Below are 16,875 nucleotides of genomic sequence, written 5' to 3'. Positions count from 1 at the left end.
GTTGGCAAGTCATCCAGTCCAACCTCCTGCCATGCATGAATGCACAACTAGAACACTCTCAACTATTGAACATCCAACCTCTGTTCATCATCAACAAAAGCAGTCTATTCCACTTCTGAATCTAGTGGTGTCCATTAGATGAACTCTTCTACAACATTAGATAGAATCTTCTACAACACTAGATGGATTCTTTTACAACATTAGATGGAATCTTCTGCAACTTTAGATGGACTCCTCTTCAACGTTACATGGAATCTTCTTCAACATTAGATAGACTCTTCAACAACATTAGATGGATTCTTCAACAACATTAGATGGACTCTTCAACATTAGATGGACTTCTTCAACAACATTAGATGGAATCTTCTACAACATTAGATGGACTCCTCTACAACATTAGATGGAATCTTCTTCAACATTAGATAGACTCTTCTACAACATTAGATGGACTCCTCTAAAACATTAGATGGAATCTTCTACAACATTAGATGGAATCTTCTACAACATTAGATGGACTCCTCTAAAACATTAGATGGAATCTTCTACAACATTAGATGGACTCCTCTAAAACATTAGATGGAATCTTCTACAACATTAGATGGAATCTTCTACAACATTAGATGGACTCTACTACAACATTAGTAGTAGACAGTAGACAATAAGATTACACTGGAGCTTCTAAAAATGCCTATAGAAGTAGAAGTTGATCAAAGAATTACTCCAGAGCTTCTACAAATGCCTAGAAGTGGATGATGATCATAGAACCACCCAGAAGGATGAACAAATCCCCAAAGAGGATTTTGCTTTGAATCACATGTAGGGTAGCAGAGTAGAGGTGACAGTAAATGAGGAGGAACGACAGTAATAATAATACCTACAAGGCTAGGCCAGATTCCACTTCCCTGATACACTAGCTGTCTATATGCAGTGACTTTTTTCACGGCATAGGATCCAGTCCTGCCAGGCATGATCTACACCTCAAACCAGCGCAATACTCTGGGATGCCGGCCCATCCTCTGCTGTTTGTGAGAACTAGGCCAGATATTTACTCTCTCACGCTCCTGGACTCCAAGCAGGTCACGCCAGGTGATCAGACGTGTGAGTCACGGACTGCTGATCAGATCCATCCGCCTGGAAAGGCACACAGAGGCACGCGCCCAGCCGGGCAGGGATGCTCACTGGGGTGGAAGCCAACCTTGGGAGCTCAGCAAGGACGAGGGGATTTTATCTGAAGGAGACAGAAGACCTGAGGATGTCATGAAGAAGCACAGAGACTGGCTGCTGTTAGTTTGATCCTTCAGATCCATCCGCTGCAAAAGAGCGGTGCCTGGGAGAACCAAAGTCCAGTGCTTAGAAAAGTCTCCAGTATGATTGAACAGTAAAAGATCTATTACTGCTGTTGTGTGCCTTCAAGTCATTGCTGATGTATGAAAACCCTATCTGTTTTTGTTCAGAAGGGGTTTGCCTTTGTCTTCCTATAAGGTGGAGAGAATGCAACTTGGTCAAAAGCACTTTCCATGTCTGATTCGGAATTGGAACCTTGATCTCCCAATCCAAAACTCAAACCACTACACCATACTCTCTGAATAACAAAGGAACAGTGATTTGATTCTTGCTATTGTGAGCAACCAGAAATCTATAATCCTCGCCAATGAAAAGTAATGCCTCCACCTTCGTTACTTCAGTTTGGATGGGAATATTTTAATAAATCAAACGCAGAAATAATCCTTAGAATGTGCTCTTTAACTACCACTATCCATTTTTCCACATCATCACCAGACAATTGGATACATTTCTGCCAACGATGAACAAGTTTTCTGAAGCCGTCACGGAAAAAAGTCAACACTCTGTTTCCGCATCCAGCGTCTCACAGGACCCATTCTGATAGCCAAGCAAAGCAATAAATAATGTGATCCACACATTCTTGTGAAATGCTGATTATGCTTGAAATTTCTTTCTGAGTAATATGACGATCGTCCTGAATCAGTCTATTATCCTTTTGCTTGTGAAACTCGGTTGCTGTCACAGGACGTCCTACTCTGTGTTTGTCATGCAAGTCAGATGTTCCCACCTCAACATCTTTAAACTTACTCGCCCAATGACACACAGGACTCACAACACAATCACCATAAACAGCTTGCATTCTCTGGTGAATCTCCTTTGGGGTGACACCTTCTGCTGTCAAGATCAATGACTGCACGTTGCTTAAGTCGCATTGACCGACCGTCTGTGCAGGGTTCCATACTTTGCACTTTAACAACACAACAGTTCAATGCTAAGGCTTCCCACCAAATGGAACTGTAGAGGAGAGTCTACTGAACAAGCCAGGACCTGCCGCAGACCAGGACTGCCATCTGTTGAGGAGTTGTGAAGGTGGAGGCATTATTTTTCATTCAACCCTCGTAGTACAAACATATCATGCTCCAACAGAAGGCTTGAACTATGCCATTTTAGTGGTCTGCACTTTCTGAGAGGCTTGGTGTGGATCCAGGTAACCTTTCTGAGGCCACGAGTGTCCTTTAAATATATTATTTACCTAAGTGGCAGCCTGCCATCCCAATCTTTTCGATCCAGCCCTTGTGGTATAATCGCAACTTGCCTCACATCATTTCAGATTGGACAATTTGCATTTGAGAAATAATTCCCTATATATTTTTCAAAAATCCCTGTATGCGGAAAGGTAGCACATCAAGGAGAAGGGTCAGCCAGACCTCACCTTCCTGGTGTACTAGTTTTTTATGCACAAGGGATTCCTTCTTAATTCTGGTAGCAATGAGTTTCCAAACCTGGCAAGTCATAGATGTAAAATCTCACAAAAACTTAGTCCAAAATTAGGTTTGAGACCTAGGCTTCAGTTCTATATCATTCAAGAGCAATGGCATGGCACTTTTGGGAGCAATGGTGTGTTTCCACCATCCAACACCTTCCCTGTGATTCTGACCTAGAAGTAAATGCTTAAGACATGGATCTGGGGAGGTACTTACAACTTCCACTGGTACTGGGTGGCCGGAGGGTTGGCATCCGATATGCAGGTCAATTTCACATCCTTCCGGTTGAGGTACCAGTTTCCATCAAAGCCATCGATCCTGACTTCGGGCTCATCTGTGAGAGGAGAAGAAGGTCGGGACAGACAGCCATGAAGGACGAGACGGAGAAAGAGAAGAGGAGACGCAAAGGCCGAGAGATGAGAGGACAAAGAGCGATGGGAAGAGAGGAACCAGATTGGAACAGGTGAGGAAGGACAACAAGAAAACCACAAAGGTGGGGCCAGAGATAAAGACAGAAGGGTATAAGGATAGGAGAGAGGAAAGGAAAGAAAATATAGAGAGATCATTGAAACTCATTCCTTAAATCAAGGATGGGGAAAATGGGCCATCCATTTTTTTCCACTTGAAAACAAAACATTCCCTAGAGAGCAGCAAATTTGAGAGAGAGGTCTAAATACCCTAGGCGATCTCATAAGACCATAGGTAAGCAAAGAGACCTCAATCTAGATGGTCTCATAAGATCACAGATAAGGAAAGGGACCCTCAAATACCATCTAGATGGTTTCATAAGACCATAGGTAAGGAAAGGGGCCCCCAAAGGACAACTAAACGGTCTCATAGGACCATAGGTAAGGAAAGTGACTCCAAAAGCCATCTAGATGGGCTCATATGGCCATAGCTAAGCAAAGAGACCTCCAAAGACCATCTAGATGGTCTCATAAGATCATAGGTAAAGAAAGGGGCCCTCAAAGCCCATCTAGATGATCTCATCAGGCCATCAAAAGACCACAGATAAGGAAAGGGGCTTCAAAAACCATCTAGATGGTTTCATAAGACCATAGGTAAGGAAAGGTCCCCCAAAGGCTATCTAGACAATCTCATAAAGCCATAGGTAAGGAAAGGGACCCTCAAAGGCCATCTAGACAATCTCATAAAACCATAGGTAAGGAAAGTGGCCTCCAAAAGCCACTCATCTCATAAGGCCATAAGTAAGCAAAGAGACCTCCAAAGACCAGGTAGACTTACTCTACAGGGTCCAGGTAAATGACCTTGGAAGGCCACATCCGGCTTACGGACCTTAGTTTGGGGACCCCTACCCTAAAGGCACCAGATCCTGTCCAATCTTGGAAGCTAAGTTAGGACTTAGCTGGGAGGCCATCAACAAAACCTGTAGGCTCTATTTCAGAGGAATGAACTGGCCTATGAAATTCATAGGCTTACCATATGTTGACAGGAGAACTGAAAACAGACACACACATGCTTCAATGTGCTGAACCTTATCCACCAAGAAAGGTTCAGCACCTTGCAGAGCAGAGTCAGAGTGGCTGCATCGTTCCCGTTGCCATGCGAGTCAATGGCCACCAGTGGCCTTCTATAGTCCTCCAAGGCTGAGCCTCCTATGATTGACATTCCTCCTCCCTTTCAACCCCACTGCCTCCCCCACTTACACAGCACATTGAGGGTCATGCTGTCGGTGAAGCGGTCCAGCTGATAGTTGACCACGCACATGAGCTGCTGCCGGTGGGCCTCGCGGCTGGGCAGGAGGCGGTAGCGGCTGGTGACCGTGATGGTGCCGTTGTTATTGCGGATCTCCTGGAACTCAGCCTCCCCTTTCAGCTTGGTGTCCCACGTCACGGTGCTGGGGGGCTTCCCATTGGAGGAGGTGCACGTGGCCACCACGATCTTCTCAGTCATGCCGGACCTGGCAATAAGCGGCCTGGTGGTTCTCTCCATCCGGTTTGTCGGTTTGGCTATGGAGGAGGGGGATAAAAAAGAACGAGGATGAAGATGAAGAAGACAATGTTACCAAGTTATCAGCAAGTGCCACAAGCCCATCTGCATGAAGGCATAAATGGTTCCCTCTCTTCCACTCAAATTCCTGGTTTTTGGTTACGGCAAGGGGACCATTGAAAAACATTTTGTTACGCACAAGGCACAAGGGTATGAACCAGTGCCCTGCAAGAGGAATTCCACATTTTGTTTTAGATACAAGCAGGTTTTAACAGCACAACAAAAGCCTCTAGAATGCAGAAGGCAAGTGTTCATTCTTATCATTGCTTCAAAATTTCCATACACACACACACACACACAGTAGAGTCTCACTTTTCCAAGACTCGCTTATCCAACGTTCTGCCGGCCCGTTTATGTTGGATAAGTGAGACTCTGCTGTATGTATGTATACACACACACACACACACACACACACACACACACATATATATATATATACACACAGTAGAATCTCACTTAACGCAGACTCGCTTATCCAACGTTCTGGATTATCCAACGCATTTTTGTAGTCAATGTTTTCAATACATTGTGATATTTTGGTGCTAAATTCGTAAATACAGTAATTACTACATAGCATTACTGCGTATTGAACTACTTTTTCTGTCAAATTTGTTGTATAACATGATGTTTTGGTGCTTAATTTGTACAATCATAACCTAATTTGGTGTTTAATAGGCTTCTCCTTAATCTTTCCTTATTATCCAACATATTTGCTTATCCAATGTTCTGCGGGCCCATTTATGTTGGATAAGTGAGACTCTACTGTAATGACAGTCCAACCAGGAATGTAACCACGGAGATGGTGGTCTTGCTGTATATATTCCATGTTTTCTCACCCATGCTGGTGGCCTACAGACTGTAGATATCCTATCCTTCCCTTATACCCAAATAGGAGGAGGGAGACAATTTGGACATAAGGGAAGGATAGGGTATCTATAGTCTGTAGGCCACCAGCATTGGTGGGAAAACATGGAATATATATAGCAAGACCATCATCTCTGTGGGTACATTCCTGGTTGGACTCTGGTTACAGGAAACCATGGACACCAATGAATGTCTTCACTTCCAGTCCAACCATGCCAATTATGATAATATGAAAAGGTCACCCATCTGCTTACCCAGGACAGTGAGGTTGAGCTGATTCTCCCGGTTGCCGGTGGGGAACGTGGCAAACTCGCAGATGTAAACGCCTTCGTCCTCCAGCTCCAGGCGTGAGAGCTGAATAGTCCCATCCTTGGTGGATGGATCTCGGAAGGTGACCCTTTCCTTGTATGGTTGCAAGACGGAGACGCCCATGTTGGGGTTGTAGATGGCCACGTTCTGCTTGGAGCCATTGGTGGCCTTCTGCCAGGTGACCTGGGTGATCTTCACATTGGGAGAAGGGTTGGTCATGCTGCAGTGGAGGATGACACTGGTCCCGATGAAGCCAGAGACGGTGTCGTTGACAAGCACCATCTGAGCCCAAAGACCTGCAATGAGAGAGAGAAAGTGATGAGAAAGAGGTGTCAAGATACATGAAACGCTCTTCCGGGTCTCTGTGATGCCCAGCATGCCGTTTGTGCAATTAATTTCCCCGGCTTGTCGCTCAGGAGCAGCAGGCTGCCATAAGCCCTTCTAAATATGGCTCCCGGCTCGGCAGATAAACGAGAAAACGAGAAAGAGAGAAACTACGGGAGACAGTTTCCCTCTCCCAATTGGCAATTTTCTTTTTTCGGAAGAAAAGCATCTTTTAATCTTCTGTCTCTTGCAAAGGACAGAAGGCCGGATGATAAAGCAGACTAGAGTTTGGGAAAGTTAGCAGCTCTCATTTCCGCTCGCTCCCCTGCTGATCTGGTGCTTCTTATTCTGAAAGCGAGCCACAGGAGGGCATCTCTGCCCGGGTAGCAAACAACCCATTTATTTATTGATTTATTGATTTATTTACAGCATTTATATTCCGCCCTTCTCACCCCGAAGGGGACTCAGGGCAGATCACATTGTACACATATAGGGCAAACATTCAATGCCTTTCAACATAGAACAAAGACAAACAAACATAGGTTCCGAGCGGCCTCGAACTCATGACCTCCTGGTCAGAGTGATTCATTGCAGTTAATTGCAGCTGGCTTGCTCTCCAGCCTGCGCCACAGCCCGGGCCCAATTGTCAATTGGATGGGGAATCTGCTCTAGGCTTTGGTGTGAACTTTAACAGAGATATCCAAGGGGGAAGAAACCCATCTTCAACATTGTTTCGGCACCTTAGATAACTTCTTCAAAACTCAGAGAATCAAATACACATATGCATTTGATTTAAGAGAAAATTGGTTTAAAATGATATACAGATGATATATTACGCCACAAAAAAATTCAAAATTTTACAAAAATGCCTCTAAGAAATGTTGGAAATGTGAACAACAAGCAGGTACTTTTTTCATACATGGTGGACCTGCCCAAAAGCTATGAAATTTTGGAAATACAGTAGAGTCTCACTTATCCAACACTCGCTTATCCAATGTTCTGGATTATCCAATGCATTTTTGTAGTCAGTGTTTTCAATGCATTGTGATATTTTGGTGCTAAATTCGTAAATACAGTAATTACTACATAGCATTAATGTGTAATGAACTACTTTTTCTGTCGATTTGTTGTATAACATGATGTTTTGGTGCTTAATTTGTAAAATCATAACCTAATTTGATGTTTAATAGGCTTTTCCTTAATCCCTCCTTATTATCTAACATATTCGCTTATCCAACGTCCTGCCAGTCTGTTTATGTTGGATAAGTGAGACTCTACTGTATATGGATACAGATCTACAAGTGGATCTATATGTATATAGGATTTGCAAAGACCTGCAAACATATGAAGAGAAAATTTATATATAAAATTAATGTATATAGATAGATACAGATATATAAGTACATATCTGTAGGAGAGTTTAACAAATCTTTCAGGGGAAAATGCTTTTATAAGATTAATGGATATATATACAGTAGAGTCTCACTTATCCAACACTCGCTTATCCAATGTTCCGGATTATCCAACGCATTTTTGTAGTCAATGTTTTCAATGCATTGTGATATTTTGGTGCTAAATTTGTAAATACGGTAATTACTACATAGCATTAATGTGTAATGAACTAATTTTTCTGTTGATTTGTTGTATAACATGTTTTGGTGCTTAATTTGTAAAATCATAACCTATTTTGATGTTTAATATGCTTTTTCTTAATCTCTCCTTATTATCCAACATATTCGCTTATCCAATGTTCTGCCGGCCCGTTTATGCTGGATAAGTGAGACTCTACTGTATATACACGGAGAAATACAAAAAAATATTAAAAGATTAACGTTCAAAAGGAGCCAGAATATTTCTTGCTAGGAATCTTGGATTTGGATAAAGATAAAAATAAAGAGATTCTATTTAACTCTCTGGCTATAGCAGCCAGAATAGTATATGTGAAGAAGTGGAGAAGAATGGCAAAATAAAGTCTTAGAAATAATGAATATGAACAAATTAACCTATTGCTCTCTCCAAAAAAACAAACAAATTGGGACCTGGTAAAAGAATATTTAAACAGCTGAAAATGGAATTATTAATCTGAAAAGATAAGAACAACAAGAAAATATCGGAGACAAAGGGGAAGAACTATACTATAAATACCAAAACAGAGAAAGACATAATACAAACACTGAGGAATAGATGGAAGTCAACCCTCCTCCACTCCGTTTTTTTCTCTTTTCTTTTTAACAACATTTTATCCAACATTTTCGCTTATCCAACGTTCTGCCGGCCCGTTTAAGTTGGATAAGTGAGACTCTACTGTACCTCACAACCTCTGAGGATGCCTGCCATAGATGTGGGTGAAACGTCAGGAGAGAATACTTATTTATTTTATTTATTTACAGCATTTATATTCCGCCCTTCTTTCTCACCCCGAAGTGGACTCAGGGCGGATCACATTACACATATAGGCAAACATTCAATGCCTTTTTAACATAGAACAAAGACAAGACAAACACAGGCTCCGAGCGGGCCTCGAACTCATGACCTCCTGGTCAGAGTGATTCATTGCAGCTGGTTGCAGCTGGCTTGCTCTCCAGCTTGCGCCACAGCCCGGGCTGGAACATGGCCAGACAGCCCGGGAAACATACAACTCCATTACATATCTCTATTCCCCGCTGGTATTCCTTTCTTTATTGATTCTGGAAACCACGTCTTCCCATGATTGGGGCATATGCATTAGCATATGCAATTTTATGCAAATCAGTATCCACACTGGGTTTTCTCTAGCGATGGGCTCTGCAGTGAAAGGGACTTTCTGTAAAGCATCGGGTTTGAAATAAAATCATTAACATTATTCTGTCCCAGGTATTACCTTTGCTACCAGACAGAGAGAAGAAGATAATTGACATTTTAATTTGGCTTCCTTGCCTCCCTTCAAGTTTCTGCTGCCGCTGCACCTCTCCCTAATCTGCATGTTTCAAGATAACGCTCTCATAATTATACAGCTGGTATTTACATTTAAAACAGAATGCGACGTGGAGGGGGAAAGAAAGCGAGAGACAGTAAAGGCACAATGGAGAACAGGAAAAGCAGGTCTTCCTAAACATGCGAAGTGATGGGAGAGGTGAACAAACCAGGCAGTGGTTAAAGGAGGTGCCAAGCGAGAAGAAAGGAGGTCTCTGCAATGCACAACCAAAGCAGTTTGATGCCATTTTGAACGCTGCACTTTAACAACACAACCGTTCACTGCTAAGGGTCCCCCGTCTGCGCAGAGTTCCATACTTTGCACTTTAACAACACAACCATCCAATGCTAAGGCTTTCCCATCTGCGCAGGGTTCCATACTTTGCACTTTAACAACACAACCGTTCAATGCTAAGGCTTCCCTGTCTGCGCAGGGTTCCATATTTTGCACTTTAACAACACAACCGTGCAATGCTAAGGCTTCCCCGTCTGTGCAGGGTTCCATACTTTGCACTTTAACAACACAACCGTTCAATGCTAAGGCTTCCCCATCTGTGCAGGGTTCCATACTTTGCACTTTAACAACACAACCGTTCAATGCTAAGGCTTCCCCGTCTGTGCAGGGTTCCATACTTTGCACTTTAACAACACAACCGTTCAATGCTAAGGCTTCCCTGTCTGCACAGGGTTCCATACTTTGCACTTTAACAACACAACCGTCCAATGCTAAGGCTTCCCTGTCTGCGCAGGGTTCCATACCTCGCACTTTAACAATACAACCGTTCAATGCTAAGGCTTCCCTATCTGCGCAGGGTTCCATACTTTGCAATTTAACAACACAACCGTCCAATGCTAAGGCTTCCCTGTCTGCGCAGGGTTCCATATTTTGCACTTTAACAACACAACCATTCAATGCTAAGGCTTCTCCATCTGCGCAGGGTTCCATACTTCGTACTTTAACAACACAACCGTGCAATGCTAAGGCTTCCCCATCTGTGCAGGGTTCCATACTTTGCACTTTAACAACACAACCGTTCAATGCTAAGGCTTCCCCGTCTGCGCAGGGTTCCATACTTTGCACTTTAACAACACAACCGTTCAATGCTAAGGCTTCCCCGTCTGTGCAGGGTTCCATACTTTGCACTTTAACAACACAACCGTTCAATGCTAAGGCTTCCCCGTCTGTGCAGGGTTCCATACTTTGCACTTTAACAACACAACCGTTCAATGCTAAGGCTTCCCCATCTGTGCAGGGTTCCATACTTTGCACTTTAACAACACAACCGTTCAATGCTAAGGCTTCCCCGTCTGTGCAGGGTTCCATACTTTGCACTTTAACAACACAACCGTTCAATGCTAAGGCTTCCCCATCTGTGCAGGGTTCCATACTTTGCACTTTAACAACACAACCGTTCAATGCTAAGGCTTCCCACCAAAGGGAACTGTAGAGGAGAGTCTACTGAACAAGCCAAGACCTGCCACAGACCAGTATTGCCATCTGTTGAGGAGTTACAAAGGTGGAGGCATTACTTTTCATTCAACCCTCATAGATAGAGGGGTAGAAGGATAGATGAGAGGGAGAGCGAGGGAGATAGTTGGAAGGAAGGGTAGGTAGGTAGTTCTATAGATCAATAGATGGCTAGATAGGATAGATGCCTACGTAAATAGACAGACAGATGGATAGTTAGGCAGAGACATGGATGGATAGACACAAACACATGCATTTGAATGGGAGGTAGAAAGAATTTCCCCAAATTCTTCAACATGATAGACAGATAGATAGACAAACATATGCATATATGTATGTGTAGACAGACACGCAGACACACATGCATGGGAATGGGAGCTAGAAAAAAATTCCCCAAGTTCTTGGACATGATAGACAGATAGATAAACAAACATATGCATATGCATATATGTATGTATAGACAGACACACAGACACACATGCATGGGAATGGGAGGTATAAAGAATTTCCCCAAGTTCTTGGACATGATAGACAGATAGATAGACAAACATATGCATATATGTATATATAGACAGACACACATGCATGGGAATGGGTGTGCATCTCTTAACAAGCCTTTTGCACATTTCTGCAGCGACAACCCGCTGGCATTGCCTTCCAAGGGACCAGGTGCAACCGTCCCGGCGTCTTCCTCGGTTGCCCCGCTCACCTCTGCATGATTGATCTCAACTGCAAGCCCAGCAAAACCTTTGCAACATGCGGATGCCATCTGCTGCTCGTGGCTCTGCAACAACTCAGCCAGAACACCTGCCCATCGAACAGAGCCGGCTGCCAGCCGTTGCTGCCTGCATCCCTCCAGGTATCTCAGCGAAAGCTAGGCATTCAACACGAGGCCCGGCGGAGCATCTCTCCCATACGGGCCACAACTAAAAATATTGGAGAAGAGGGATTTCAAGACACACAGATCTGGGCAATCGGGAATCCAGTTTGTCCCGTTTGACCGACTGTGGTCTTGGTGCTGCTGATGAGAACCCAAACCTATCCGCTTGAGAAAAACCTTTTTCCCACCTATTTATTTATTTACAGCAGGGGTCCTCAAACTTTTAAAGCCGAGGGCCAGTCCACAATCCTTCAGACTGTTTTGGGGCCGAATTATCATTTGGAAAAAAAAAAAACCCGAACAAATTCCTATGCACACTGCACGTCTTATTTGTGGTGCAAAACAACAACAATGAAAGAACAATACAATATAATATTTAAAAATGAAAACAACTGTAACCAACATAAACCTATCAGGATTTCAATGGGAAGTGTGGGCCTGCTTCTGGCCAATGAGATAGTCAAGTTAAGTAGGATTGTTGTTGTTGTATGCCTTCAAGTCATTTCAGACTTTGGGCGAGCCTAAGTCTAAAATTATTTATTTATTCATTTACTACATTTATTTATTACATTTATATCCTGCCCTTCTCACCCCGAAGGGGACTCAGAGCAGCTGTATGTACATACAATATATTATATTATTAGCATAGCAAAATATTAGCATTGTATATTACTATATTGAACTATACCACTATACTTTAATATTATATGTAATATATATCATATAATTAATATTATTATATGGTATTATTAGTATTATATCATATAACATTATAATATTATTATCAATATCATAAGTATATACAATATATTATATTATTTAAAATGATATAAAATATTATATTATAAAACTGAGGGCAGGGGCCAGATAAATGACCTTGGAGGGCCGCATCCGGCCCCCGGGCCTTAGTTTGGGGACCCCTGATTTACAGTATTTATATTCCGCCCCTTCTTCTCACCCTGAAGGGGACTCATAATGTACATCTACATGGCAAACATTCAATGCCATTAGACATATAGTACACAGAGACAAAGACACAGAGGCTATTTAACATTTTCCAGCTTCATGAGGATATGCTCGATACGGGCCACAGGGGGAGCTGCTGTGTCATCATCCACTGCGACATCGAGCCCTTGATGGAGTACTTCCTCATTCTTCTGCACGCACACAGCTGGACATTTTTATGGTGACCTAAATTAGTTCAATTAGCCTCCCTGCATAAAGCAGTATCTAAATTTTCCTACTTGACAGATGCAACTGTCTTTCGAGTTGCTTAGGTCAACAACGAGCTAGGCTATTTAATGGTCGGGCACTCATTCTGACCCGGGCTTTGAACTCATGACCTCTTGGTCAGTAGTGATTTATTGCAGTTGGATACTAACCAGCTGTGCCACAGCCCGGCCACCTATATTTGCTTTGTCCAAGCCACCATTGAGTATGATTAACTGTATGATTAATGCAGTTTAACTCCAATGGCTTGATGCACTGGAATCCTGGGAGTTGTAGTTGGGTGAGGCTGTAGCAGTCTTTGGCAGAGAAGGCAAAAAACTTTGCAAAACTATTATTTCTAGGGATCTAAAAGCAGGTCCTGTTGGATTATGGATGTTATGTATATGAAATGTAAATCAAGTGTTTTCTGCTGTTAGGCAAGAGTGTGTGTTTCAGCAATGAAACAGTTAACAGCAGGCTAGTTTTGACTGACAGCCTGTTGTTATTGCTATGACCTATCAGGCATGATTTCCGGCCTTTGGAGGTCGGGACTTCCTTCGTACTGAGGAATGTGTTTCTTATCTCCGTGTGTGTTGAGCTGGTGCTTGCCGAGCGAAGAGGCAAAACAGAATGCCAGCTCAGAGCGATGGCTTTTGCTGTGCTTTGTAAATATGTATTATAGATATTGAATAAATGTTTGGACTTCAGACTACAGATGTGTTTGAGTCTGACATTGAACAGGAATTGGTGAGGCAGACGATTGCAACCAATTAATCAGGGTGCTGGAGCAGATGAGTGACAGAGTTTGAAGAAACCCACCCAGCACGCACCCTGACCTCCCTCCACGCTGACAGGTCCACCCTTATTGACATTTCTGTCTCTCTTTCACCAGCAAATCCTGAGTTCAAGGGAAAAGGAGAACTCTAAAAAGCAACACCATTCATCCTTCAGTCATCACGACTGCAAATGGAGCACTGTCCTGTAGTTTACCTTTCTCACCATGAAAAAGAAAGCCATCATACAAAGCTGAATTTATGGGTAGACACATTATGCCAAGCAATGCATAATTTTACATCTCATGAAGCAATTTTTCAGGTCTGACTAGTCATGTGAAGCACCATCATTCCTTGTCTCTTCCCAAGACAGGCAGAACCAGAATTCATATTAGCCATCCTCACTTTGCCTTTCGACATCGCTGTGGGCACTGCCCACTCCCTTTGCAGCCTGGTTTGGCAACCGTGGGTGCATACACACTGGAGAGTAAATGCAGTCTGACACCACTTTAAGTGCCATGGCCGAATGCTATGGAATCATGGGAGCTATAGTTTTACAAGGTCTTTAGCTTTCTCTGTCAAAGTGTGCTGCTCCCTCACCAAACAGGATTGTATGTTACATTGAGACAGGACAGTTGATGCGGTGCCAAAGTGCTTTAATTCTTTGGAGATTAGGTATGTGCAAATTTTGTCTCTCCAGGTATTTTGGACTTCATCTCCCAAACTTGTGGAAACTGCAGTCCAAAGTGCTTAGAGGGAGGAAGTTTGCCCAGGCCTGCCTGGTGTAGATGCATCGCATGAGGACTAGAAACTTGCTTCCTTTTATACTCCACTCTTTTGCACGTCACACCTTTCACACTTAGATCTCCCCTTAACTTGGCTACATCCCACAGAATATATGATTTGTAGCATAGTGAGATCCTAGACCTCTTTGGCAGGGAATTCTAAATCCTAGGAATTTAGGAGCAGACAGAACATTGGAAAATGTTATAATTTTATAGTGTGAAAGGGACCCAGACATCGAAATTCTCTTGCTGAAGAGAGACAGAAATTAGAGCATTCGGTTCATTTAGTGATGGATGTCCTACTAGTGGTTCATCTCCTTCCTTGTCTTTCAAAACGAGGATCTTGTTTTGACTCATTGGTGGAGTTTGTGTCTTGTTGTGTCTTTCTAGCCTTCAAACACTGTGATAAGTAAATGAAAACTGCTTTACTTCAGCAAAACACACTCAGTGGAATAATGCAAAAGGAAGCAAGGAAGTTTTACGGCAAACACAGTTCTTAGTCTCTGTTAAATTCCCAAATCAAATAGCAGTCTTACTTCAGACAAAGAAACAGCAATGAATCTTTAGGAATAGTTTTCCAGATGCAGACTCAAAGCAGGCACAAGGGGAGCAAAGGCTTAAGCTTTAGAGTCAGTTTGTTACCAGCAAGAGCTGCACCTGCTTCTGCTTTATAGCCCTGAGTCCCCTCACAGCTGCTAAGGCAGTTCCCAATTACTCAGCTGCATTTCTGGCAGCTATTCTAGTTGAACAACATCTCTGTTCTGTTTCCTTTCCCCTTTCCTGAAACGTGGGTACTTGCAAAATCTCCTCCTCAGATTCCAACTCACCCTCAGATTCATGAACACTTTCCTGCTCCCCTTCCTCTTCTGAAAAAGAGGAATCCCTAACAGTTCGGTAATATTATCTTATCCCCTTATGCCAGAGTCCAAAAACTGGAGATGTTGTTCAATTCAAGGGCAGAACAGGAATGAGAATCATAAGGGACCACAAAAACAACCATCTAGTTGAACCCACTGAGATGCAAGAATGCACAACTAAAGAACTCCTGAGAGATCGGAAACGGATGACTTTGGACTGCAGTTCCCACAATCCCACACGCAACTGGCCCATGGGTGCAAATTGATCCATGGAAAGTCCTGGATCAAGCCCATTTGCTCTCCAGAAATACTGTCCATGTGGCCACCATGGAGAGCAACCGGTTGGACAAGGTGAACCTCTTCTGATCCACTTCCTACACGGCTTCTGTTTGCATATTTCCACATTGTTGTTGTTTTGTCGGTTGGATCTTATTATGTTGTTTTAGTGATTACCAGCAAGCACTCGGGGAAGATAATTTGTTCTGAAATTTCTTTCCTTTTAAAAAATCCATTAAATAAATAAGGGTGGATTCGAGAAGGAATGTAAATCCATTCCCAACGACGACGACAGCAAAACGAGTCGGCTCATTCATTAATTTATGAAACACGGCTAACAAAACAGTTCTATTCACGCTTTTTGCGAGAGAAAAAACAAAACAAAGCTAGGCAATTATCTCAGCGGTGTCTCTGTCCTACGAAATTATAACAGCTGGAGACCACTTTAACCAACGCTGCTTCATTCTAGGACATCCTGGGATTTATAGTTTGGTGTTCGGCGTCAGTGGTTCTCAAAGCTTTGATCCTCCAGGTATTTTGAACTTGAGTTCTCATAGATTCAGGATGATGGGAGCTAGAGTTGAAATATCTGGAGGACCAAAGGTCAAAATCCATTGCTCTTCTCTGCTCATGGCAATGAAAGCACAATGGTAAGTATCAACAAATATTAACATTTCATAGGTTGGAGCCATGTTGGGTAACAGGTATCCAACTGTTCTAAGTATATAGTGCAGACACGCTTCCAGCCCCATTGAAACAAGAGAACAGGGTGACTTCTTGAGAAGCAAACAAATGCTTGTACATTTATTTAAAGCTGTGATGGGACACAATGCTGTTGGCCTTTTGGGCTGCCTATTAGGGATGATGGAAGTTGGAGTCAGTCAACTGGACACTGGTTTATTCTAGGCAATGCCTGACCAAAACAGAATAAAGTGGGATGATGAAAGTGTGAATGTTGCAATTAGGCACCTTGATTAGCACTGATAAGCCTTGCAGCTGCAAAGCCTGGCTGCTTCCTGCCTGGGGGAATCCTAGCTGGCCCTGATTGTTTCCTGTCTGGGATTCCCCTGTTTTCTGAGTCCTGATTTTAGAGGTTTTTTTTTTTTAATACTGGGTGCCAGATTTTGTTCCTTTTCATCATTTCCTCCTTTATGTTGAAATTGTCCACATGCTTCTTGTGGATTTCAATGGCTTCTCTGTGTCGTCCGACATGGTGGTTGTGAAAGTGGTCGGGCATTTCTGTGCTCTCCAATAATATATTGTGTCCAGGTTGGTTCATCGGGTGCTCTGCTATGGCTGACTTCTCGTGTTCCTTGTTTTGTGCTTGGGCATTGCTACGCTTGGTGGTCCCTATGTAGACTTGTCCGCAGACCCCTGCAGAGGTGGGCGAAACGTCAGGA

The 16,875-nt window shown here is 43.0% G+C and overlaps 1 protein-coding gene across 8 annotated transcripts in view; it reads right to left on the bottom strand.

Annotated features, from left to right (window-relative positions):
• The window catches only part of nectin1 (nectin cell adhesion molecule 1), a 258,697-nt gene that overhangs the window by 106,830 nt on the left and 134,992 nt on the right, over positions 1 to 16,875 (bottom strand). For all 8 annotated transcript variants that reach the window (XR_010000434.1, XR_010000433.1, XM_016994708.2 and 5 more), the window contains exons 2-4: positions 5,897 to 6,247; positions 4,436 to 4,738; positions 2,985 to 3,102 (exon numbers count right to left, since the gene is read on the bottom strand). Coding sequence is in view for 6 of the 8 variants with exons in the window: in XM_016994708.2 (XP_016850197.1) it covers positions 2,985 to 3,102; positions 4,436 to 4,738; positions 5,897 to 6,247 (772 nt within the window). In the remaining 2 variants the exon portion in view is untranslated. The remainder of the gene's footprint in view (positions 1 to 2,984; positions 3,103 to 4,435; positions 4,739 to 5,896; positions 6,248 to 16,875) is intronic.

This window comes from Anolis carolinensis, unplaced genomic scaffold (genome assembly GCF_035594765.1).
Source record: "Anolis carolinensis isolate JA03-04 unplaced genomic scaffold, rAnoCar3.1.pri scaffold_8, whole genome shotgun sequence".
Lineage (NCBI taxonomy): Eukaryota > Metazoa > Chordata > Lepidosauria > Squamata > Dactyloidae > Anolis > Anolis carolinensis.
Note: the sequence above shows the minus strand (reverse complement) of the source record. Positions and strands in the feature narration are given on the sequence as shown.